This window comes from Antechinus flavipes, chromosome 3 (assembly GCF_016432865.1).
Source record: "Antechinus flavipes isolate AdamAnt ecotype Samford, QLD, Australia chromosome 3, AdamAnt_v2, whole genome shotgun sequence".
NCBI classification, from domain to species: Eukaryota; Metazoa; Chordata; class Mammalia; order Dasyuromorphia; family Dasyuridae; genus Antechinus; species Antechinus flavipes.
Window position 1 is genome coordinate 352,599,778 of NC_067400.1, and position 26,266 is coordinate 352,626,043.

The following is a 26,266-nucleotide window of genomic DNA, read 5'->3' on the forward strand; positions in this document are numbered from 1 at the left end:
CCATAACATTCATATACCACAATTTACTCAGCCATTCTCCAATTGATGGGCATCCATTCAGTTTCCAGTTTCTGGCCACTACAAAGAGGGCTGCCACAAACATTCTTGCCCATACAGGTCCCTTTCCCTTCTGTAAGAACTCTTTGGGATATAAGCTCAGGGAAGATTTCTTTTAAAAATTGTCATTACATTCTCTCCATGCGTGTTAAATCTGGAACTGCCCTAGACACTAAACTGGAAACAGCCCCCACCATGCCAGCTTCAATCTTGGCCAGATGTTTCTTACCAAAAACATTTTGACAATGTCACCTGAACCCTTTTTGATCGTTCTCCCTCCTCTTCTCCTCCTACTTTTCTTACTCTCCTCTCCCTTCTTTTTCATCAGCTGAGAGAGCCTTATATAATCCTTTCAGATATAACTTCTTTGATGTGAGCCCCATAGTCCCATGCTCATATAAATGCTGACAGTGGTTAATGACCTCTTGCAGAAGGGATGACTTTTTCATGATGTGTTTACAGCTTCTTAGGTGACTGGAGAGGACTTGTAATTTTTGCCAAAAAGGCAGGTGTTTCCACATGGGGAAAAAGAAAGAGTTTTTATATTTTATTCATGGTTTTTATTATTTCCTCTTTATTTCATGATAGCAGTGTGTGTATTCAAAAAGCTTGAGGTCTCCTTGTAACATGGTCTTCCCTCCTTTCACCATTTTTCTTTTTTTGAACTTGAATTTTTGAACTTAAAAGAAATACAAATTTCTTTTTAAGTAATAATAACAACCCGCATTTAAATTCACTTTTAAAATTTACAAAATACTTTTCTCAAGACAATTCTTAGGGGTAATTCTAATATCTTTGTCATACCAATTTTTGTAGATAAAGAAATTGAGAAGGAAAGAATTGAAGTTACTTGCTCACATTCATACAGCTAGTTAAAAATAAGCCAAAATTTGAACCTTATTCTAGGATTCTTTCTGCATTACTGCCTTGCCTTTGTTTCTCTGTTGGCTCATCTCAAGACTAGCACATTTTGGGGAACCAAGTGTCAGACTTTCTTGACATTTACTAATAGAGGATGTATGTAAGAGAGCAACAGCCTTAGCATGTGGGTCCATGTACTTCATAAAATCTTTTTTAAAATAAAAAATGATTTTATTTTTCATAAAGATGTACCCTTTTTCTTCCCACTCTCACCATCCTCATTGAGAAAGCAAAAAAATGTCTCAGTATGCACTTTTGAATCTTTTACCTCTCTCACTAGAGGTGGAGAACATCTCTCATTAGGAGTTCACTGGAATTGTGGCCAGAGTTCCCTTTATATAAGTTGTAAAGAACTTCACATCATTTAGTCCATCCTATTGCCTCTTCTTTAATTTCCTTCTATAACATCCCCTACAGGTATACATCCAGCATCTACTTTAATACTTCTATAATGATTTCATACATTAATCCATTCCATTTTCAAGGAGTACTATCTGAAATTCTTTTAAAGGAAAGATTTTTTTCCCATTTTTATTTTGAGCAGAACTGTGCCTCCTTAGATTCAAAGAATCTCAGACAGGCAGTGTTAATGGTAGTAGCTCCTCAACTTTTAATCATATTCACCCCACATAAACACTTTACCTCCTCACTTTTTTTTGTAAGATTGGAACAAAACTCAGTGAACTTTTATTTTTATTTTTTTTTACTTTTCTTTCTGTTCTTCATCGCAATAAAATTAACTCTTTGCTTCCATTTTAATGCAGCATTAAAAAGGTCTTGAAATCATAATGTAACTCAGAGATAATTAAGAGTATCAGAAAATAATCAAATCTCTTGTGTTCTGAATAGAACTGGAACAAATATTGAATCAGATTGTTTCTTCTTTGACAAGGAAGGATATTAACTAACAACATTCGATCCGTTTTCTGCAGTTCCATTAATATACATAATTAATTACTCATTTAAAAAATCATTCTGTCTTCTTTAAATATCTCTTATGTGCACGCCAAGTATCTCAGTTCAGTAATTTAAGTAAGTGAAGCAATGCAAACCACCCAAGGAAAGTGATATTCTTTCCCCTTAGGTTTTGTAGGGCAAATGAAATAATCAGAACTGTATCAACTGTTTAACATCCCTCTGATAGAAAATAGATAAAATGCAATCTCTGTAAAAAGTTCTAATAAGCAGATAATTATGATGTGGAAATAATGGATAAATTGAGCTAGGGGTCCAAAGATGAGTCTGATAGGTTTCCAAATTGTGCTTCTCTTCACACCAACTGAAACTCATGCTTTGTACTTGTCTTTGCCAGTCTCACTGATGACACAGACATTGTTTAAGTCCCTAAAGTATTCATTGTAGTCCAGGACATAGCCAATCACAGATTTATTTGGAATTGCAAATGCAACAAAGTCATGTCTGTATCCATCTCACACTTCCAGGGGTCCTTTTCACCAGCAAGCTAGCTACTTTCACCACTTTGGTTTATATTGATTGACCAGGGAAAGCAAAGTCTGCTTAGTATTCCCTGTGTTGATTATATCTTCCACAATCAGGACATTCTTCCTATTAGGATGGAGAGATCATCTCCCCTTATCTCTTTTATGTCTCCTGTTGACTCCTCGTTGTAGTAGCTTGTCATTCTGATAAATAGTCATTGGAATTGATTAATCACTATTCCTGTTCAGTGCCTTGATATAATCCAGCAAATCAACAAAAATTTTATATAACCACCCTTGAGGACACAGAGGACAACCATATGGTGGTCTCCCATCTCCTTCATCACATCTCATGCCAGACGTTCAGTCCTGGCCAGCATTAGTCTATGAGGAATGAGTACTTTTTTCAGATCTTGAGCATAATTTTTAGGGATGTAAAATATGTCCAAGGCATAGCCTGGGTCATCATCTTCAATCATGTTGCTGGTGCTGATATTCTCCATAAAGTCCAGCAGAAGCTGGGCTGAGCCAGGGAAGGAGAGGAGAAGGAAAAGGAGGAGGAAGATGGGAGGAGAGAAAAGTTGATTAGGAGGAAGAAGAGGAAGAGGAAGCAGTGCCCAGAGAACAAGGGAGCTATGAAGATGTAACTACATTGCCACCTCCAGCTCTAAGCTGAATCTCAGTGATTTCTATTTCACCATCAGTACCTTTGATCTCCAGCTGGGAGGCTTCTCAATCAGGATTACAGCTGCAGCTGGATCTACTCTGGTCTCCGAGAAGGGATATCCCTTCACTCTTATACTTTTTAGTTACTTTCTCTCTGCTTGGATATTTATCATCTGCTGGACCCTACATTCCCTTTACCCCTTTTCTCTGGGACTTCATTTGATGATTATTGATGACTACAAAATCTTGTCAGTTAAACTCTTTTGTTGGTGTCATCTTCCAGTTTTATAAGAAGCCATGAACATCTTTAATGTGTTCAGTATGAAGTCAGTCTGCTCAAATGGTAGCCTATATGTCTGATATTTCATATAACTGAGAATATTGACTTTATTCACAGAGTCACATAAGTGATCACCATAGACTGTTTTTCTTGTGGTGCCCATAACTTTGGTCCTAATGACAAATTGTCATAAACACAGAAAAATCTCCAGTTCTCTAGAGAATACCTTTCAGATTAATGGAAAGAAAAAAAATTGGCTTCCAAGAAGCATTTTTTCATAGTTCACTGATTTTTTTTGTTTGTTTATTTCATGCAGTGTCAGCAACCCACAAAGAAACCAAGCAGTTTTTCACTCTATATAACACACTGGATGATAAGAAGGTTTATTTGGAAAAAGAGGTAAGAAATTTAATCCAAAGGAGAATAATAATTAAATAACCAATTAATGCTAGAAGCAGGAACACACACACACACACACACACACACACACACACACACACACACAGATTAGAAATGAATTTTATGCTTAGAATACTTCCTGGGAATCTACAGATGTTCTGTCTGTGTGGGTCTCTCTCTCACACATACACAAACGTTTGTAATTATACACACATATGTACACACATTCAAGATTCAAAGTAGATGGATGAGAAGACAAAGTGGAAAAGATGATTTCTCAAGAATATTCCATGTAAAAACTTTTAGCTTTTAGTTTATTTCTCACCTTTTACTTGTGTACAAGGGAACATCAGGTTCTATATAAAAAAGGACTCAGCCCTGCCCTTTGAGAGGTCATAGTTTTACAAATGCTATAATTTAAGAATACTTTCATAGTGTTCTTAAGGATAACCATGTTTTAGTCTTTCTTTTGCCACTATCTTTGTGAACTGGGTAAGCCACTTCTTAATTAATGTTTCCTCATTTGTAAAATGATCAGAAAATACCTTCAAAAATCTTTAATTCTAAGTTAAATTAAACATTGGACTTATTGAGTGAAGGGTCACCAAGGAAAAAGTGAGTTTTGTGCATTATTAAGTTTTTAGAAGACCCCAGGATTTTGAAATACTTATAACAGTAGTATCCTAATTTAGTCCAGTGAAACAGGAAAACCACTAGATGGGTTAGAAAGGACAAAGAGATCTAAAGAAAAAAAATTTGTGCCATAGGAAAAACAACAACATCTCTTTGAAATATCAAGAGTTTTTCATGGAAATTGCTTTTTGTTGCAGAGAAAGTTTGATATATAATAATATCTTGTCAACCTTTTGCTTTATTAGTAGTTGTGTAATTGGGGATAATAAAGTTCCTACACTTTTAAAATATGTTGTTGAATTTGAATTTAGAGAGAAAAAAAAGTAGGATCTTTGAGGTCATAAGCCACATATACACCCCAGTCTCCCAACTCCATTTGAAAAATATAAAGAAACTGAGGCTGAGTAAGATTAGATGACTTGATAAGAGTCTAGTTTAAAAGTCCTAACTGAACACTTGAAGTGTATAGAACACAGAGGCAAATACTTCATTTTAGAATCATTATGTTAATGAAAACATAGTTAATATTTATTGTGCAGATCAAGCCCTGGATTTATAGGTCTTCTGTAAAGAAATTAAAATATTTAATTTGCTACATGTCAAGAGGGTCCTTATTTCACAACTCTACAATATATTCCATATTCATCACTTCCTATAAAAGCTGGTTTGACAGTCACCTCCAGGAAGCCTTTTGGGGTATCATGCTCTGATCTCTCCTGTTTATATCTTCCCCATAGCAGTTCTCCACTCAAGCCCAGCCTTGTGGAAATGGGTGGGACACTTTCAGGATAATTTAATTCAACCAGTTTTCAGATGAGGAGACAGAACTAGAAAAGTTTTCCACATTTCCATAAAAGACCACTGGGTTCTGCTAATAGCAGGCTTTTGTAAAAAACTATCAAAGAACATTAAGATAGAGGCTATTTATGGTGTTTTGTTTTGTCCTCCCCTCTGCCCAGTTTGTTGCCATATTAGTACTGTGATCAATTAGACTCAATTAAGGCCATATAGGTGTAGAATTCTTGGGGGTATTTAAAGATGTCATTGGGGTTTTGTTTTCATCAAAAATGTCTTTGCCATTTAAACCCAAATTCTCCCCCTTCAGCCTTATGAATACTTAACTCCTGCTAAATGGATGAGTTTATAACCATATCTATGTGGTGATCAAGCAATGTATATTCTGCATATGAAATAACAGCTCATGGATTTTTCCCCATCTTCTCAACATCTTCTTTTAGCTATTTGAAACCCATTTGAGATTTCTTACCAAATAGTTCTGATCAAGGCTTTATAAAACGTCAAGAAAATCACATTATAGAAGTAGGGACATTTTGGTTCAGTATCCAATATATGAATCAGTCAATCAGGGAGTGTTTATAAAATGCCTATTATGTGCTGGGCCAGCAAAGTGTCAAGAACCATTCTCAGTGATTTGATATTATTTGGCCATGACTGAGGTTAGAATGAGGGAAATAAACTTATTTAGTTTATATTCACATTTAGTTCGTTCTAAACAAGATGTCTTTTGATCCCAGAGGACTTGGAATCATACTGGCTTTTCTATTTAAAACCTGTATGACATTGGCAAGTCATGTAACCTCTCTGAAATACATGATATATATATATATATTTTTTTTTAGGGATTTGGACTGGCTGGTCTTTTCTACCTCTATCATACTATAATATGAGTGTTAGAAATTTATAGGAAGCATTACCACAAACACTATGTCACCTGATCCTGAATCTCTGTCACTGGTGATTATCATCATCTATTAATGACCCCTGTTAATTGAACTTTGCATTTATGTTTAAATAATGTTTAATACCACTTTCTGTCATGTTCTTTTTAAGCCAGAAAATAGAGGGGAGCAAGAATGATGTGGGTTGAACATAAGGGGTCTGTCCTCTATCCCAGTGTTCTTAGGAATTTGTCTTGGCTGCTTTGGGGAGATCACTGTGAACCCTGGAATAGGCTTATCCCATACTCAAAGCAAGTTTGTTGTTCATGAATTCTTCTTGATCTAATTTTACAAAAAGTTAGATTTTTCTCCCCTTTTAATATTTAATCTTACTAATGCTATTCTATTTAACTTTTCAGTGCTCTAGGCAATATTCTGAGATTTTTAACTTGAAAAGAAGGTGCCAACCTATATTGAAAGAGAATGTTTCAACTCCTTTAGAAGTTGAAATTAGAGGTTTAGTTCCAATCCCTTTCCTACTAATGCTATAATAAAAGTTCTTTGTATTTATATAGTGGGTTTTTTTTTATTTTGAAGTTATTTTAATGTCTGTAATATTTTATTTTTGAAACTTTTTGTGATGAAACCACTTTAAATTTCTGTTTTAAACTGTGTTGAATTATACCTTTGTTTTGTACATCAGGTAGGGAGAACAAGGAATTCTTATTCTCATTTGTAGCTGGTAAATCTTGAAATCAGAGAGGATAAGTAGTTTAGTTCCTAGAGACCACAAAGCCTTTAGTGTCATGACTAGAACCCAAATGTCCTAAATGGTAACCCTGCACCTTTCTCGATCTGGTAGTTCTTAGAACTTGGAACCTTGGGATTTCTTCCTGGATGGATCTGGAGTAGTTTCTGTGAAGTCAGACACTAGTAGTGATCCCAAGAATGACCCATGAGGGATCCAATACTAAGTTGGATTTGGCAAGAAGACAAATGCAAAAAAGAAAAAAGAAATCTTGTGGATGTACACATTCTTCTTGCTTTCCATATGACCAAATCATTGATAGGTTCCCAGCAACTAAAATATCGTATATTAGAATGGATAGTGGTGGCAGGGCCACCCAAATGGCATTGATTTTATACAAGCTTCTGCCTTGGCTGACCCTCGGATTCAGATTTCCTTTGATAAATGATTATTTCTACACTTGTGAATTGTCTTTTCTGTTATGATTTTTTTCTTTTACATAAATATAAAATCCCTTTTAAAATGCATCTTTTTAAAATAGGAAGTTCCATATATAAAAGTGATAAGGTAATTTCCTTGGGGACATCTTAGTTGGAAAGTGTCTGTGCCTTAGTAAGCATAGTAAACAAGGCATGAACTTCCTAATGTTGAATAAAAAAGTAGGCTTCCTAACATTCAAATCAGTTCACCTTCAAATTCAAAATCAGTTAACCTTCTGCTTACAGAATTTTTCTTCCTCAGATTTCTTTGCTGAATTCAATTCATGAAAACTTCCAACAGTAAGTAAACATTACCACTTGGTCTTCCTTCTGTAAAATGTTTCACACATTGTACTTTCTAATTAACTATCTTTCTATTGTGGATAGAATAAAATAATGTGATTTTTAAAAAGTATATATAATCCTCTGAGGGTGTAGAGGAGGATGCCATTCTTAGACACACAGTCCCCACTTGCTGCTGAGTATAAATATATCTTGATTTATATAGTTGGTTTGTTCCTGTAACAAATTATTTATAAATCAAACCCTCTTTTAAATGTATTTGAAATCTTGCTATTTAAAAGAATTTTGTGGTGCATCTTTTTAATTCAATAAAAATTTGAGAATTTTTATTTGAAAATGGATCTGTGATCTCTTTAATTTGGGCACAACTTTCAACATTTGCAGCTAACAAACTATCCTTGTCTTCTCATGTAGTATGATTCTCTTCCATATTCTCCCATAAATCTTCCAGAAAAAAGAATCCTTTTCTTAAGTTTTTTCACATTCACTAGACATTTGTTTAACACTTAGTACCATCTTTTATCCCTTACTAGTCTTGCCTAGCCAGCTTAGATTTTTGGTAATATGGTCCATCCATCATACATATCTCCATTATCCCCTGGGTAACCCACATTTGTTATTATTCTTTAACTAAATCCTGGATATTATTTTTTTTAGTTTTCACATTAGAGTCATTTCTATACCCTTCCTCCTCCACCCGGGGTTTAAATTTAAAAGGAGTGTAATACCTCATGTCTTCTCTAAGGATAAAATTGAACATTATAATTATTTGTCAATAATATATAATTATAAATAATAATACATTATGTATAATAATTATTATTTGTCAGTTTTACAATTTTACTGTTTTGTCTTACTCTTTGTTTACCCTGATTTTTTAAACTTTCTTGGCATATCTCAAAATCATAAAAAAATTCCAAAATTGTCTTTACTTCTTTAAAATAAAAAGTTACATTTAATAATTTTTAAAATTAATTAGATTAGAAACTATTAGTTTTTTTTAAATATCCAGCATTTAAGAAAAGTAGAGGGAGAAGAATATTTAAAACAAAGACAAACTGTAATTGTAATAATATTGGCTAGCATTAATCTAGCACTTAGAGATTTGCAAAGTACTTTCATACTTGTCATCTTTTTTGCTCCTCACAACAGCACGGGGTAGTGGGTGTCAATATTATCCTCCTTTTACAAATGAAAAAATAGACTAAGAAAGTTAAATAAATTTCCTAGTCACACAGCTAGTAAGTGTCAGAGACAGACAGGATTTGATTGCAGGGCTTCCTAACTTGAATTCCAGCACTACATTCTTTGTACCACACAAACTGCTTCTAGTGTATTTGTTTCTCGGCCTGGAAATCACCATTGGTAAACCCTCCAGGAAGGAGTTAATGTTACTCAAATTATCAGTTTTGAACTAGTGACTTGAGTCACAAGGGATTTCCCAGAATGATATCATCTGGCTTTTCTTCCAGAGCAATGGCCTCCTCTGCTGCCCGTGACCAGTTTTTGCGACAGATGGAACAGATTGTAGATGGAATTAAACAAAATCGGATGAAGGTCAGCTGGGTTTCTCTTCTCCCTCTGCAATTGAAACTTCATTTATAAAAAGAAAAAAAAAATCACTCAAGAGAAGCAATTCACCTTTATAATAAATAAGTGGATAGTGTTATAATTGTGATAAAATTGTAATTATAGTGATTAGCATACCACTCATTCCTCTAGTAGAGAAGACCCAATGGCTATACTGCATGAATAAGCCCTCCAGTGACATCCTATCTCTCCAGAAAGAATTGGAGCTTTTTTTTCCAGATTCCTCCATGGACAGAGCCAGCTGGTGAAATTGGGCCTCCATTATGTAGTGTGATTTGAGGGATCCTGGGAAGGCCTCTTGGCCCAAAGTAACTTCCCCCATTGAAATGTCATAATGCCTAAAATTCTAACATTAGAAATTATTTCCTTTGGATCTTGAAAGCATTTTGGGAACTTCTATTAAATTATTACTATAACCAAGAAATAATGAATTAACATACTTTTAGTCCTCCAAAGGTTAATGGGCCCAAGCATGAGAAAGGAATGGAGAGAGATAATCACTCTCTGCTTCACACTTTGTCTTAGGCAAAGATTAATTATATCTACATGTTAATGTAGTTAATGTTAACTACCACAGACATTGTCGTAGTTTATTAATTGTGAAACAAGCTCAGCAAGTTTATGAGAGACTGACTCATGACTCTTATTTCTTTCAGATAGGACCTACCTAGTCTTTCTCTTGTGGGCCTATTAAAAATAAACCAGCAATGACTACTTATGCTGTCAGTGTATTTTGCCTTAAAAACCAGTATAAATTTTCAGTTTATCTGTACTTTTAAAAAGATAAAGTGAACCTACCTTGGCTACCACAGGCTCCCATCTCTAGATAGTAAAATGCAGGCAATTATCAATTATTTGTTATCTTAGCATGGACCTACATAATTGAAATTTAGTAGTTTTCAGAAGATTTTAGTTTATCCAGTCATTCTCTTCTAGCCCCAACCTCCTCTTGCTGGAGAACTTCTGCTGAAAATAAGCAAAATGTGGAAACTTTAGAGATTTTAATTTCAGCTCAATATAAGTAATACTTTTTTTTGACATAGCTGTCTAGAAATGCAATAAACTATTACTTCAATAAATAGTAAGCTCCTATTATTGGAGATATTCAAGCAATTCATGCTCTTGGAATTAGATATCCTCCATGTTCCTTCCTAAATCCAGGATTCTATGTATCAGAACATACTTGTTGAGAGGTTTCAACTCCTTGGAACTGTTCACTTCCTAAGAAAAAAATTAATATAAAAGGAAATGGTTTAGGTCCCTTTAATTCTTCCCCTTTATCAAGGTTTTTTAGCTTTTGGCTTTTTCTTCCTTTTGTGAAGAAAGAATCATGATATGACCAAATTACCATCAAAAGCATTTAATGTACCTTTATTAATCAAGATATGTGTGTGTGTGAGATGTGTGTATACATATATATATACACACACATCTCACACACACACATATCTTTTTATATTTATATATATATATACACACACACACACACACACACACACATATGTGAGTGTGTATATGTGTATAAACGTGTGTGTGTGTGTGTGTGTGTGTGTGTATGAGAGAGAAAGCTATAGATATTTATTGACAGGTATGTATTGTGACATAATTTGACTGGATTTTTTTTTTTTTATATCTGTACTTATATATTTAAAGTTAGTGCTGTCCTTTTCAAAATAGTCATCTTAAGTGGTGGGTGGCACACCTATTCCAGTGATACTGCCATGACTCAAAGCAATTTGGGGGCTGCAAAGAACCATCAGAATCATGATCAGGTTCTCCCTGGAGGAGAAAATGTCTAGAAGGAGGGGATGAGCAGCATTATGCCATACATTGCTAAGAGCTCTAAAAGGAGACTTGTAAAAAAATCATTGGACTTTGCAATGGAGAAGTTTCAGTTAAGTAATGAGGATGATTGAAGCCAGATTTCGAGGGGCTGAAAAAAACTAGAAGCCATAGGCATAGATAACTTTATCTAGGAATTTGCCTCTGAAAGGAAATATGATTCTTGAATATGATAGGGTTAATTATAGGCTTTTTAAAAATAAAAAAGACTTGGATGGGTTTGTAGATAGCAAAGAAAGAGTCAATGTATAAAATCGTGTTTGTAGGCAACAGAGAAGAGTACGGTTGGATATTAGAAGAAGTGGAATTGATTGATAGGAGCAAGCTCCTCCAAGAGAAAGGAGGAATGAGACTAAACTCTAAAAAGATTGACTTTAGCAAGAAGAAAAGCCGCCTTCTCATTAAATAGAAGAGCAAACTAGGAGAGGATCAGAATTGATCCTGAGGTAATTTCAAGAATAGGTTGGTGCAGATGGATATCCTTAATTTTTTCAATAAAGTATGAAACAAGAGCCTATGCTCAGGGAGAGTAGGGAGTACATGTCTTACATGGTTTGAGAGTAGGTTTGGAAGAGCAGTTCTGGAGAGTTTAATAGTTGATCCGGAAAGTGTAAAAAGAATAGCATCAATTAGCTCCATTAGATAACATAAATTTTTAGGGAACCCAGTGTTAAAACTTTTCCTAGAAATACTCAGTGGTGTAGGAGAAGAGAAGTCAGATGGGAGGAGTTCTGGACTGGGAAAGGATGAAGGATGATAGGACATAAGGTTAAGAGACTCAAGGGTAGAGGCCAGGATAAAGTGGAACTAGCTACCTAAAGCATCACGCTTTGAAGAGAGGAAAGGGAGCCTAGAGCAGAGATGATAATCGAGAAAGCAGAGAAAGGACTGGAAGTTGAAGTAAAGGTAATCAATTAACAGACATTTGTCAAGGGTCTACTCTGTGCCAGGTGCTTTTTAGGGACTGGAAATACAAATTGAAAAATGAGCTTACATTCTATCTAGAAAGACAACTGGTATATTAGGTATGTGTGCATGTGTTCAAAATAAATAAAACTTAAAGAAGAAGAACCTTAGCAGTGGGGGGAGACTTCCTATAAAAGATGGGACTTGGCCTATGTCTTAAAGGAAGGGAAGGATTCTCTGAGAAGTAGGTAAAGAGAAAGCCTGTTTTAGTCATGGGTCTGGACATTGCAGACAGAGACGGAAGGTGCTGCGTCATGTCTGAGGAACAAAGAGTCTGCTAGCTAGCCCTAAATAGTTCTGTTATCTAATGTCAAATGAGTCCTCATTGATAAGTGCCATTCTTTTTACACGTTCTTGATCAGCTGTCTATCAAATTCTCCAGAACTCCTCTTCCAAATCTATTCTGAAACCATCTATTACATGTTCCCCCTGCTCCTCATCAGCATAAGACCTTGCTTCATACTTCATTGAAAAAATTAAGGCCATTGTACTTGAAATACAAATCAAAGGAGGTAAGAGCAAGGTTTTGAGCAAATTGTCTGTAGGTACCAGCAACTCATTAAGCTGGAGGCCATTAAGGGAAGGGCAACCAAGGTGAAAAAGGTCTCAATCCATCTAAGATTTAGTTGAAGAAATTGGAGACATTTAGCAGGAACCTGTGGAAGAGGAAGAATATATAATGAGGTTGGAAAGATAGGCCGAGGCAGGTATATTTGAGTGGAATGAATGTATACACATATCATGGAGTTGAAAAGATTGATAAATTGGTAAGCAGGGTACCTGAGGGGATATCAGCATGTATATTAAAGTCCTTAAGCAAAAAGGTAGGTTTTGGCATAAAGAGTAAAACTGAGCCAAGTATTAAACTCCTTAAGCAAAGGAAGAAATTACCTATGATCTGATAGATACTAGCTACTAAGATCTGGATAGGATGACATATGTGGATAGAGTAGATCTCAAAAGAAGATTGGTCACTAGGGGTTGGTAGGATGTAGGCATTGGAAATGACAGTTAGAGGCAAGAAGCATATTTCTTTATCCTATACTGTGTCTTGGGAAGGATGAGAAAAAAGAAAATCACTTCTCTTCATTCAAGCAATCTGATTTCTTAGGGTCTTTCTAACTCTCAAAGATGGGTTTTTAGAATTCTGAATTAAGATTGTCAGTGGACTTGGTACAGAGCATCCTTTTTTACTATCTTTTCTTAAAATTGTTAACAGTTGGAGAAGAAGAAACAAGAGAACAAAATGAGAAGAGATCAGTTAAATGATGAATATCTGGAACTATTAGAAAAACAGAGACTATATTTTAAAACCGTGAAAGAATTCAAGGAGGTAAGTGCAAGATTTTGACCAAATTGTCTATGGGTACCACATTTTGGGAAGCAACTCAGTAAGCTAGATAACATCAAGAGAAGGGCAACCAAGGTGAAAAAGGTCTTTAATTAAGTCATATAGGATTCGGTTGAAGAAATTAGAGACATATAGCATAGAGAAGAGAATAGTAATGAAGGGTGAGAGTTCTCTTCAAATATTCTAAAGGATCATCTATAAAAGGGATTAGACTTGCTCTTCTTTGGTCCTAAAGAACAGCACCATGTGGAAGTTGCAAGAAGGCAGATTTTGGTTTTCCACAATAAAAAGCATCCTAATAATTAGAACTATTCAAAAGTTGAATGAGCTACCTGGGGAGTTATGAATTCCTCCCCAGTAAAGGTCATCACACAAGGGCTAGGGGAGCTCTTGTCTGCTGTGTTGTGTGAGGGAATCCTTGTGTAACTGCAGCTTGGATGAGATGGCCTTTGAATCCCCTTCCAAATCTGAGGTCTAAGACCAACACTATGGATAGGATCTATTGCTTTCACTTCAGCCCCCCTCAAAGTGCTTCTTCTAAAATAAGAGTGGGAATTTTTTTCCTAGTGATTTTGTTAAGAATCTTAAAAATAAATGGTCAGTTGGGAACTTAAATTTTTTTTTTTTTTTTTTTTTTTTTTTTTTTTTTTTTTTTTTTTTTTTTGCTGAGGCAATTGGGGTTTACACACAGCCCAGGATCACACAGCCAGGAAGTGTTATGTGTCTGAGACCAGATTTGAACTCAGGTCCTCCTGGCTTCAGGGTTGGTGCTCTATCCACTGTGCTATCTAGCTGCCCCAGGAACCTCAATTTCAATATAAAGTGTTTGGCTATCACATATCTCTCTTTCCCCCATCTCATAAGCAAATTAAAGTGTTTTGAAATATTGCATTATTAGAAGCTTTAGTTATAATAATATTTGATGTTTACATGGCATTTTAAGGCTTAGAAAGTGCTTTATACATTGTTTATTTTTAAGCCTGAGAGCCACCCTATCCTTATTTTATTTATATGCGAGACCAGAAACACAAGATCACATGATTGAGAAGCATATGAGGATGGGATTTAAACCTTGGGTCTTCCTGACTCCAAGTATGGGGCATCAAGCATTACATCATGCTACCTCCCTCCTCAAGAGTTAAATGAGCTCTGCTCTAAGCATATTCAATTTAAAATTGCACTCAAAGTCCAATGGCATCAACTCACAGAAAGAACTTTATAAAAATTAATGTTTTTGATTGAAACTGAATGTTATCCAACTTACAAAATTCTAGAGATCATATAGCCTATCCTATGTGTCTAAGTAAACTTCTAATCCTATTTTTCCAGAAATATAACTTGTCTCAAAAATTTTTCTAAAAAAGAACCTCCCACATCAGCTTTAATATCAGCACTTCGTCACACCCCATAATGGGTAACTTCCCTCACCCACTAATTTTCAGCTTCTTTTTATGTGTTGTCTTCTCTCATTAGATTATTAGTTTCTTGAGGACAGGAACTTCCTTCTGCCTTTCTTTGTAATCCCAGAACTTAGCTTGTCCAACCAAATTCTAGATCAGGGATGTGTTTTGCTTAGAGACTTTAAAGATCACAATAACAGAATGTAAGGTTTGGTTATGATTTGAGAAACCATCTAGTCTTACTTGAACAAACATCTCTTTTGGATGTAAAATCTTCCTTGCTGTACCTTCTGTCTGTGGGTCTAGTTCTGACCTGGGAAAAGCAGAATTGATGACTTATTAAAAGGCACTTTGGTTTATCATAGAATTTAAAAAGAATTAATGTGGATTTCAGAAAACTGAATGATCACTTTTGTATGAGTAGCAATACTACAGTAGTAGCAGTGGCCTAATAGGTAAAGTAGGTATAAAGTGAGAGAAGACCTATATGAAGCCAAAGGAGTGATGATTAATCTCCTCCTTGAAAATAAAGCATTGATAGTAATGATTGACAAGAGACAGTGACTAGCTCCTGTGAAATAGTCACTATCCATTCCTTATTGATCATTCTCCCTGCCTTTAAACCCTTTGAGTGAGGGCAAAGACCTTGTCTTATTCTTTTTTGCATCCCTCATAACACCCCAAACACATTAGCTTGTGCATGATAGACATTCAATAAATACTTGGATTCAACATGGTAGAAAACTGATTTTGTCAGTAGTCAGTAAACTTTTATTATGCATCTGTTCCATGTCAGGCACTGTACTACGCTCTGGGGATACAGTGAAAGCCATAATGTTGTTCCTGTCCTCAAGGAACTAACAATTTAGTAAGAGAAGACAATACATAAAAAGAAGTTGGAAATCAGTGGGGGCAAGGTGAGGGAAGTTATCCATCATGTGACATGATGAAATCTCTTAGCCAGCATGGGAAATGATCTGAGGAAATCTGTTTTAAGAGTTGATTTCATCTTGCAGAATGATGAGTTTCTTTCTAGAGATCATGACGTTTAGGAAAGCAGTCAAGTGGGCAGTGATAAGATGAATTCCCAGGATGCCCTTCTCTTACTGAGAATCTGAGAGAGGCTCCCAGGTGTCCACCTCCTACTGACCACTACCAAAGGGCGGGATCCCACTGGGAGTAAATAGTACTGAAGATCTGTGAATTTCAGAATTGATAACATCTTGGGGAATGATGAGCTAAGTGGGAAATAAGCTGAGGAAGTAAATTTTAGAGTTGATTTCATCTTGCAGAATGATGAGTTTCAGGATATCATGAAGTCCAAGAAAATTGTCAGGTCAGGAATGAAGAGGTAGAGTCTTTGGATATCCTCCTTAAATGGACAGAAAATATTTATTAGCCAGAATCCCTCTAGAGACTGATAAAGATAGTGAGTTTACTCGGACCCAACCATGCCATTTAGAGATTGGAAAAAGAAAGACTCAGGATAAATATGATAGCAATGGTCAGTTCTGCTTTAACCAAAAGAGCAAACCATAAACCACTGAGAAGTTAGATGAAGACAGATTTTTGCCTTGATAAAATGAAAAACTTCTTACAGTTAAATTTGACCAAAAATAGAATCAACTGCTTTGAGGGATAGTGAGTTCACTCTTGATCCTTAAGCTTGAAGACTCTTAAAATAAAACTTGGGCTAGATAGCTCCTTAGGTTACATCAGGTTCTAGAAATTTTTGCTTCCATATTGTTTTCCAAAACTCAGGACTCAAAACTATTAGGAATACCTTGACTACTCCTGGATCTAAAATAAGCAAAGACAAAACAAAGACAAAAATAAGAAATGTTCCTGCACTCATTTGGTGATGCTTACATTTCCTGAGACAGGAGCAACACTTCAATGTGCTAGACTGTCATTTCCAGGGAAAAATGCTTATTTTATACTTGAGTACCAAGAGTCTTCTTAGGCCTCTTAAATGATGCTTCCTTGTACTTTTTCACTATGTATTCAATCAGTAAACATTTATTAACTGCTGAGCCCTGGGGATTCAAAGACAAATGAAACGAAACTTTTCTTCAAGGAGCTTATCTTCTAGTGGGGAAGGCAAAATATACACACACACATATATGTACATACATTCCATACATATATACACATATATGTATAAACACATATATAAGTTTATACAAATTTTATATAAAATAAATACAATGTAATTTTAGGAGACAGGATATTAGAAGCTAGGGTGATCAAGAAATATTTATTTATTTGTTTGTTTGTTTGTTTTTTAATAGCCTTTTATTTACAGGTTATATGTATGGGTAACTTTACAGCATTGACAATTGCCAAATCTCTTGTTCCAGTTTTTCCCCTCCTTCCTCCCACCCCCTCTCCCAGATGGCAGGATGACCAGTAGATGTTAAATATATTAAAGTATAAATTAAATACACAATAAGTATACATGACCAAACCGTTATTTTCCTGTACAAAAAGAATCGGACTCTGAAATATTGTACAATTAGCCTGTGAAGGAAATCCAAAATGCAGGCAGGCAAAAATATAGGGATTGGGAATTCATTGTAAGGGTTCTTAGTCATCTCCCAGAGTTCTTTCGCTGGGTGTAGCTGGTTCTGTTCATTAATGCTCCATTGGAACCAATTTGGTTCAACTCATTGCTGAGGATGGCCAGGTCCATCAGAATTGATCATCATATAGTATTGTTGTTGAAGTATATAATGATATACTGCTCGTTTCACTCAGCATCAGTTTGTGTAAGTTTCTCCAGGCCTTTCTGAAATCATCCTGTTGGTCATTCAAGAAATATTTATTCTGCCCTGTCAGTTGGATTGAGTGTATAACATACACATTTTAGGTGGTAAGGCAGCACTGTAAATGTATTGTATTCTAGTTGAGCATGGGCAGCTTATTGACTACTTATATGTTTAGAGCAAGGGAGAATACAAGTGAAGTACCAAAGCCCTTGACTTCCAAAAGTTGATAGGTGTTTTGGGAAAATAAGATATGCACACGTGAAACTTCTGGAAGAAAATGCAATCCTCAAATGCCATTGGTGTCTCTTTTTGAAGATGGTAGAAAAACCTCAACATAGCCTTTTTGAAGGGCTCCAACAGATGGTGGTCACCTCGATTTGGGTGCCCTTTCTACCATTGCAAACCATATCTTATTTGTGCTTGTCCATCTTGTGCAGCTCTTATCCATGTCCTCTCAGATTCAACAGGGCAGACCCCCCAGTGTACAGAAAGCCTCCCTTGGTTCTCTTTGTTCTGTGAGAATACTAACAAGGCATGTAGGCTGTCTATTGGTTCTCCCTCACTCTTGCCATGTGAACATTTATTTCATAACAAATATATTTTAACTTAATAACAGAGAAAACAAAATATTAATACCCCTCCTTCAGTCTTTAGGAATGTGTAGAGGTAAAGCCTCCACACATGGGTAGATACATGAGCCCAGAGAAGCTAAGCTAATGGAGGCCCGTCGAGGGAATACACGGGTCTTGGGTCCAGACAACTCCTGGCTCCAGTTCTGCAGAGCTGCCAGTGACTTCTGTTACTGCCATCACTCTGACTTCTCCTGGGGGTTTCCTTGTTTGTAGTGTGTTGCTCCCAGCTCGTGCCCACCATCCTTAGCACTGAGCCCACTCCCCACCAGGCCCAGGGGCTGCTCTTTACTCCAGCTGTCAGCTCTGGCTATTTTCAGGCTCACCTAGTACCTGAAGAAACAGTCCCTGGAGGGGCCTGCTCTGTCAGCCTATGTTTCCTTCCTGCCTCAGCTATTGCCCTCTGCTGAAGCACCGTTTTCAGACCTGCCTGGTCCCCCAAAGATGCTGGGATGGATAAGCCCCTCCCTCCAGGGGAGGCTGCAGCTGCCCACTCCATCAGTATTCTCTTCCTTCAGTTCTGCCCACCCTCCTCATCCCTATCTCAGAGCTTCTCTCCATCTTTCTCAATCAGTTCTTTTATTCATTGGTTTTGAAATTCTCTTCTCTGCTGCATCAGAAGGGACAGAGGCCTAGGAAATTATCGGCCCTGTCCTTTGGCCTCTGGCGCTGGGCTTGGAGTCAGGAAGACCTAGTTCTGATGTAGCCTCAGACACTTAACTAGCCATGTGACCCTGGGCAAGTCACTTCAGTGTTGGCTTCAGTTCCGCATCTGTAAAATGGGCTGGAGAAGGACATGGAAGAACGCTCCAGTTCTTTGCCAAGAAAACCCTAAATAAGGCCCTGAAGGGTTGGATATAAGTGAAAATGACTAAGCAATAATGACTAACTACACTGAATTGGCTTGATTTCTAGTCTCTTTGAGTCTCAGTTCATTTGCAGAATCAGCTACACTGATTCTTGACTCATCCACCTTTACCAGCCTCATGTCCTGCTTTCCTTCTCTGATTTCTCTACACCATTTAAAATCTGCATTCCCCCTCAGTCATTTATATATGATACTCACCAAAACCATGATGTTTGTTCTTTTTTCGCAATTGTGTTCTTTTTTTTTTCCATCAAGGAGATTATCCTAAATGTTTTCTTTTTTTCCCATGTTTTTTAATTAAAGCTTTTTATTTTCAAAATATATGCATGGGTAATTTTTCAACATTGATCTTTCCAAAACCTTGTTCACCTGTGTTCTTAAGAAAACCTCCTCTTGAGGACTAGAATAAACATCTATTTTGGAAAGTAAGTCTTAGCACCGCAATTTTCACTACACTTAGAAAGGACATTCTTTCTTAGTTAAAACAGGACAGGCAGTGTCAGGGGCCATGCAGCAAGAGTTTTTTGCTACTCAGTTTCCTTATCTCTGTGAAACAAGTACAGACTCCTAATCAGTTCTTGCTGGTACTTTTGGACTAACCTTACCCAAAGGCCCCAGAATTAGGGTTCTTAGATTTTATTTAAATCCATCAAGTTTCTAGAATGGCTAGGTTAGTTAAAAATGTTTAGGGAAGTATGAACAGTTGTTAGGCACAAGTAGAGTATTTTATAATTATTCATTGACCATTAAAAAGTTCTGAAATGAGAAAGAAAAAGAACTAGATATGATAGTATATACTAGTAAATCTCTTACTGGGGGAGGCTGTGGCAAATATATCACTTGAGTTTTGGAGTCTGAGCTACAGTGGGGCTATAGTCATTTAACTCTCCACAATAAGTTGGTACCAATATGATGAGCTTGCTTTGTTCCTAAGGAGGAACTTACCAGCACAGGTTAGAAAAAAAATAGTAGGTTAAAGCTTCTGTGCTGAGGATGGTGAGTTAGAGAGGAAGAAGAATGGGAGGAGAAAGGGAAAGAAAGAAGTGGGAGAGAAAGAAAGAGGGAGGAGGTTATCAATAAATATCGATAGAGCAACTAGCTATTTTGTTTAAAGTTAGAGACCAGTTTTATGAAAATAAAAAGAAATGTTAGAGAGTATCCTAGTCATTGTAGAGTTAATATTAGTGGGTCAAAAGTTCAATACTACTAGAAATTCCTAATTATATAAGTATAATATGATAAATGGTATTGACAAGATAGTGACTGCTCTGAGTTCAGAGGAGAGAGAGCTAGCCATAAGCAGGAGTAATCTGGCTAGACATTTTAGAGGAGAGACGTATTTTATGCTTATCACATTTGACACATGACCTCATAGGTCCTGGAATTAATGGAGCAGATGGAGGAACAAGACCCAATGTCATCATGTACAGATAGTCTGTTGGGAGTCTCCATTGTTCATTTACTTCTTAAAATATAACAATCACAGTTGCTGATTTGACTTTTTTCCCTAAACTTCTGTGAATATTTCTGAGATGCCAGTTACTATGACTGCTGAAAGGGAAAAAAAAGACCCTAGAGTAATAGGAAATGTATGGAAAGGAGCTCAAGCAAGAATATGAAATTGGTTTAGAGAGCCTTTGATTCAGAAAATGCAAGGCTTTATGAGAATTTTTCACTAAGTGGATCCCTGGAGCCTTAGGGGAAGGTATCCTTATTCTGGCATTAGACTCCGCCAGGCCTGGGGTCTTATTAGCTGAGTACATTAACTCACTTCTAATAAGCTTCTTCACTTACACTTTGAAAAGCTGAAATCTTTGTAGACAGCCATGGGAAACAAGTGTGGAAGTGAAGTTGCCCTGCACTGAAGTTCATAAAGCTTGGAGTTCTCAAGGGAAGAAGAAAATGATTGTGTGTTGGCAGGCCTTGAAAGATCCTTTGAGAAATGAGAGGAGAAAGGGCCTTTAATCTCAGAACCGGGTTTCAAGAAGCTGGGACCAGAGTTCTAAGGTCCAGGAGAATAATGATTAAAAAGGAGAATGTCATTTTTTAGTACACTTTAAGAGGGGTTATATAGCACTTTTCATCTTTTTTCTTAAAGTCCTGTGGTTTGATGAATGAGAGTGAATAGCAAAGTTCTCTTGACTCTTGATCCAATGTTTTTCCCTTATAGCTGCAGAAAGAGAATCCACATCCCTGTGTTGTGGAATATCATAAACACCAATTGTGCTTTCTTGGGCTGGCTTCACATTTTTCAGAGGCCTCAATTTATACTTGTGAGCCACAAAGCCATAGATACCCCCAGTGATTCTCTTTGGTGTCCTTCTCACTTAGCTTTTCTTTTTATTTGATTAAGAGTGTTATTCAGTAATTTACTAGTCTTTCTTAGAGATAATTTATCTTTTTATCTTGTACCATCTCTTTGAGTAACAAGTTGTTTTCTGCCATGTTAAGTAGAATTCTATTTTATTTGTCTTAAAACTACAGCCTTCAGGTTTCAAGAATTAGGGTACAGAGCCCTACATAATTCTAGTGTTTAATGAACAAATTTTTTTCTATTTCATGATTTTTTTGTTTGATTTTCACTCAGCCTTCTCCCTTCCCAGACTGACAGTGCTAACCTTTTCTGTCCTGATCTTAGCTTGTCAGGCTAGGACAAGGAAAAGGCTAGTGGAGGATTTAACCTAAGAGTACAAGATAAATACCAAGAAAAATTTGGATGGCAAATTTACCCAGCTAAGACAAAGACAGTGCTTCAGAGCAAAGATGCATAGGCAGAATGGGCAGAATATCTGTAAAGAGAGTAAGAACGCTAAACATTTGCACAAGAAAAACCAGACAGTAAACACTAAAAGAATTTGGGAAACTTGATCTAAATTGAGAACTCTAAGCATGGAAAGTATAACATTGAGGAGATTTAATGAAGGTAATGCAATAGCCTCACAGTGGATATTTAGTATTAATTAGAGATATTAACTTGATGACCAACATGGGAAGATAAGCCGGATCTAATAAAATGTCATTGATTAGAGATCAGTGTCCTCCTGTCCTCCATTTGGGTTCAAGAACTGTTTAAAGTAGAGGTTTGTGGAGATGTGACCAGACATGAGTCAGTGTGTTTGACCAAAAAAAAAACATTCAAAAGAGGGGAACTATCATCTCCAAATCATGTGCACAAGAATTGTTTAAAGGAACTGCTGATGTTTAGAAAAGAGGATTTACTGAGAGGATGAGGAGAGGCAAGACATAATAGCTATCTTCAGTATTTGAAGGAGGGTAGAACCAGGAATTATGAGAAGTTGCAAAGTTGTAGTATGTCTAAGGAAAAAACTTCCTAAAGATCTGTTCAGAATTGTATATTGAAGTAGTGAGACTCCCATCACTGAATAGCCATTTGTCAAATAATTGATTGAATTGGTTTGAATTAGATGGCCTTTGAGTTCTAAGATTCCACTGTGGAGGATATATCAAAACTATATCATCTACTCTCAGTGAACTTCTAATCCCAAAATTCTTGACTTGGAATTCACACCCTTGGCAGGAGTGAGGGAGTGGGGGGAATTATGGACAGATTTCAAGGATCCCTTGCACTTGGAAGAGAAAAAAATTAGACCACACAATTACACAAAATTTCCACCAACCTATAAATTAAATTTACATTTCCTTCAAATATTTTAAAATACTGGTGCTACAAGGAGGGATCCATAAACTTCATCATACTGTCAAGGCCATTAAATAACACAAAAAAAGGTTATAAATCCCTATTCTAGTCAAGAAATAGGGGAAGGATGATAGGTTGCTTGTGGGATCTGTCCAGTTTAAGTGTTGGAGGTCAAAATACAAAAAATAATATGCCATGCTTATTGAAACATATTATAAAAGTAGCAGCTATGAATTACTATTTATATCACTCTAGAAAAAATACCAGAGCAGCATAAATGCCCTTATCTAGATCTTAGAGAAGCTTTTAAGAACTGAGATGAGTGTCTGGAAAGCGCAAATGGAATGGTTTGGCAATGTGTATTAGGACAGTAGACGTAAGACTACAAAATAATTCACCATGTTTAAGAAAGCCTACTTTCTTTACATACTTAAGAAAGTTACTTTGAACAATGAAGGTCCATATGTATTACATAAAGTTAATTATATGAGATTTCCATTTTCCCTGTTCAGCTCTCCACAGAGGCACTGGAGATGAGGGAAAGGGGTGAGAAGAATAGCTCAGGTCTGTTAAGAATGTGGATGAGAATGTGGGAAAAGAGGTTGATGTATCACCATCTACCTTTATAGGATAGTTACGGGATAAGTTATTTATAAAACATGTGGCATCGTATAAATGTGAGCTATTCTAATTAATCTCTCACTACACTTTCTCATCAGGAATGCCGCAAGAATGAAATTCTGCTGTCCAAGGTGAAGTCCCATATTTCCTGAGAAAACTCATCAGCTGGCAGCCTTAATTGATTTTTCTAGCCTGGAGATGGATTACCACGTTATGAAACGTGATAGTAGCAGCCCAGAGACATTGGCAGACTGCTTCAAATATCCTGGATTTTTTTTTTTCTATTTTGCTTCCTTTCATTCCCATGCCAAGTGTTAATGACAGTCATTCAACACAAAGGGTATAACTAGAGTAAAAGCCCTTCCACAGAATAAGATGTAATGTGGCCAATATTTCTTTTCTGTGTAGATTTTTCTTTTACATCCAAAATAACATTACACATAATTAAGATATCAGGAAAAATATTTGCATAAAGTCTCTATAAAATAAAAATTAACTCATTCATTCCACCCCTCTTGTGCAAGGCACTATTCTAGGCTGGTGGGGTAGGGGGAAAGAGAAAGCAACGAAGGATACACTGACTTGGCAGAAACAGGTTCTTTGGTCTGGGACCTTGCAGTCTAAATGGGAAAGTTGTGTTATAAACTTAGAAATTACAAGTAAATAAGTACTCCAAGAAAAGTATAATTAGTGTTAATAGGATTTAGAAAACAGAAAGAGCAGTTCTGCCCAAATCGGTGTTAGGGCCCAGGACAAAGGCCTTGCTCTGTCCCACTCCTAATGAGGACATCTTTATTTAGCCCTTTACTAGGGGGAAGTTCACTTGGGATTTCACTGGAACCTTAAGTGGTCTCCTCACCTTTGACCTAAGAGAATAAGGCAGTGGAAAGAATTACTCAAGTCAAGGGACCTTGCTTCAAATCCCACTTCCGACATTGCATGACCTTGCATGAAATCATTTAATCTCATTTGATCTGCAAAATGAGGGGTTTAGCCTGGATGGCTTCTGCGAATCTTGGCAACTCTCGCTCCGTGATCCAGTAAGCCAACTCTAAAATGCCTTCCGACCTCCGGGGGCAGAGTCTCGGCCCCTAAGACAATGCCAGCATGCTTTGGCACTGGGAACCATTTACCCACTGTCCTTCCAGCTCTCAATCCGTACCCCTGGCCTTGGATTTTCCACTCCTCATCTGCCCATCCAAGAGTCTGGTCTCCTTTGTTCCGGTCCAGCTTCCCTTCTTCTCCGTAGTGCTCCCCAGCCACTTCTCCTTCCCATCCACCTCATCTCAACAGCAGTGCTCAACCACGTAGACAGGTGCTCCCTCAATACCTCTTCTGCCATCATCCTGCGACTAAGGGCAGAGGGGCCTGTAGTATCACCTGTGGGTCTGGCTTCGAGCCTCCTGTGAGCTCTTCTCAGGTACCAGACAGTACAGGGAAGCGGGGGAAGTTCTGTAGAAAATGGGGCATTTAAACTTGGACCTGGAAGGGCTCCATTATGGAGCAAACAAAGGAAGCGCAGTCCAGTAATGGGAAATCGCAAGGCAATAATACCTGCCACCTATATAGCACTTTACATCAAATCCAGCCTCAGACACTTTCTAGCTTACTTGGGCAAATCTCTTAACTGTTTGCCTCAGCTTCTTCAACTGTAAAATGGGTATAATAATGCTCTTTACTTCCTGGTATTGTTGTGAGGATCAATGAGATATCTCTAAAGCATTTAGCACAAGTTATGGAACATAGATGATACATAAATGCTAAATGTTATCATTACATCTGTTCTCTCATTTGATCCTTAGAATAACCTGAGAAGATCTTGTAGCCCTATTTCATCATTAGGGATATATTGAGTCTTAGAGAGCATTAAGTGACTTGTCTATGGATGTGTAGCTTATGAAAGGTTAGAAAGTAAACCTCTGTCTTCCGCAATTTTTTGCTTCTCCATTAAGAGACTATTTTTAGTTAAATAGTGAAGGAGGGAGTAATGAGAGCTGAACTTGGACGTGTCAGCTGGCATTAGATCAGAGGTAATTTATGCTAAGATAAGGAGATTGGGCTTTATGCCATAAACAGTGGATCACTGAAGCAAAACTGAGTTTCATGTCTCAAGATTCCAGTTAATATTGGCAATGTAACCACGCTAAAAGAAAATGAGATTTCAGAATGGGCTTCATGGACAAATTTTGTGGCCAAACACTAGCCAGAATTTTTGGACAATAAACTGTGAAGCTTAAACATATTAGACAGGTGTAACTTTAACTTCATTCCACTTTTGATAAAATAGTACACAGAAATACATAAACCAATATGATAAGGCACAGGTGAAGTACATGAACTTAAAAAATAAAATAAAATCCACTCTGGATTCATGAGCATTCAGTTCTGTGCTAGGCCTAATGAGACCTGACAACACCTCTTGACCAAATTGAGTAACAACCCCCTGTCCTTTCTTTTGGGAATGTAAAAAGCATTAAAGTTACTTCCTCACATACTTTGGCTTACCTGCATGTAACAAATCCCACCTATTTGCTAGCAGGAAACAGGAAACATGGAACATGATATCCTCCTGTAAAATGGAAACAATTTGGAGGGCTTTTGGTGTTTTTGACATTTAGGTCAACCAAATAGTCAAGACTATCTTACGGTGTTTTGAGTATGGTGGGGAGAAATCTCCAATGGGTTGGTAAACTATTTGAACTTCCGGGGAAGCATTAAATACAATTTACCAAGCAGATCACTTACTTAGAAATCCTGGCCAACTGGACTCTGTTACTGAGCTTAGAATTTTTTTTTTTTTTTTGCTAGTGTTTCATGGCACATAATCCCCTATACTGTATGTGTGAGAGAGAATTGTGAGGTCAAGAATTTGTATATGTCACACTGTAATCATTTCTGATTATCCAGACTAATAGAAATAATGGTGGGGCAAATAACCCCAACAAATAATTAAATAATATTTCTATTTA

At 36.7% G+C, this 26,266-nt stretch overlaps 1 protein-coding gene and 1 pseudogene across 2 annotated transcripts in view; one reads left to right on the top strand and one right to left on the bottom strand.

Annotated features, from left to right (window-relative positions):
- Nucleotides 1–26,266, top strand: part of CCDC93 (coiled-coil domain containing 93) — a 120,390-nt gene extending 94,124 nt beyond the window's left edge. For both annotated transcript variants that reach the window (XM_051985761.1, XM_051985762.1), the window contains 5 exons: nt 3,680–3,762; nt 7,564–7,601; nt 9,077–9,161; nt 13,222–13,335; nt 23,396–26,266. In XM_051985761.1, coding sequence (XP_051841721.1) covers nt 3,680–3,762; nt 7,564–7,601; nt 9,077–9,161; nt 13,222–13,335; nt 23,396–23,449 — 374 coding nt within the window. In that variant the 3' untranslated portion in view covers nt 23,450–26,266. The remainder of the gene's footprint in view (nt 1–3,679; nt 3,763–7,563; nt 7,602–9,076; nt 9,162–13,221; nt 13,336–23,395) is intronic.
- On the bottom strand, nt 2,196–3,373 carry LOC127554337 (hypoxanthine-guanine phosphoribosyltransferase-like; annotated as a pseudogene).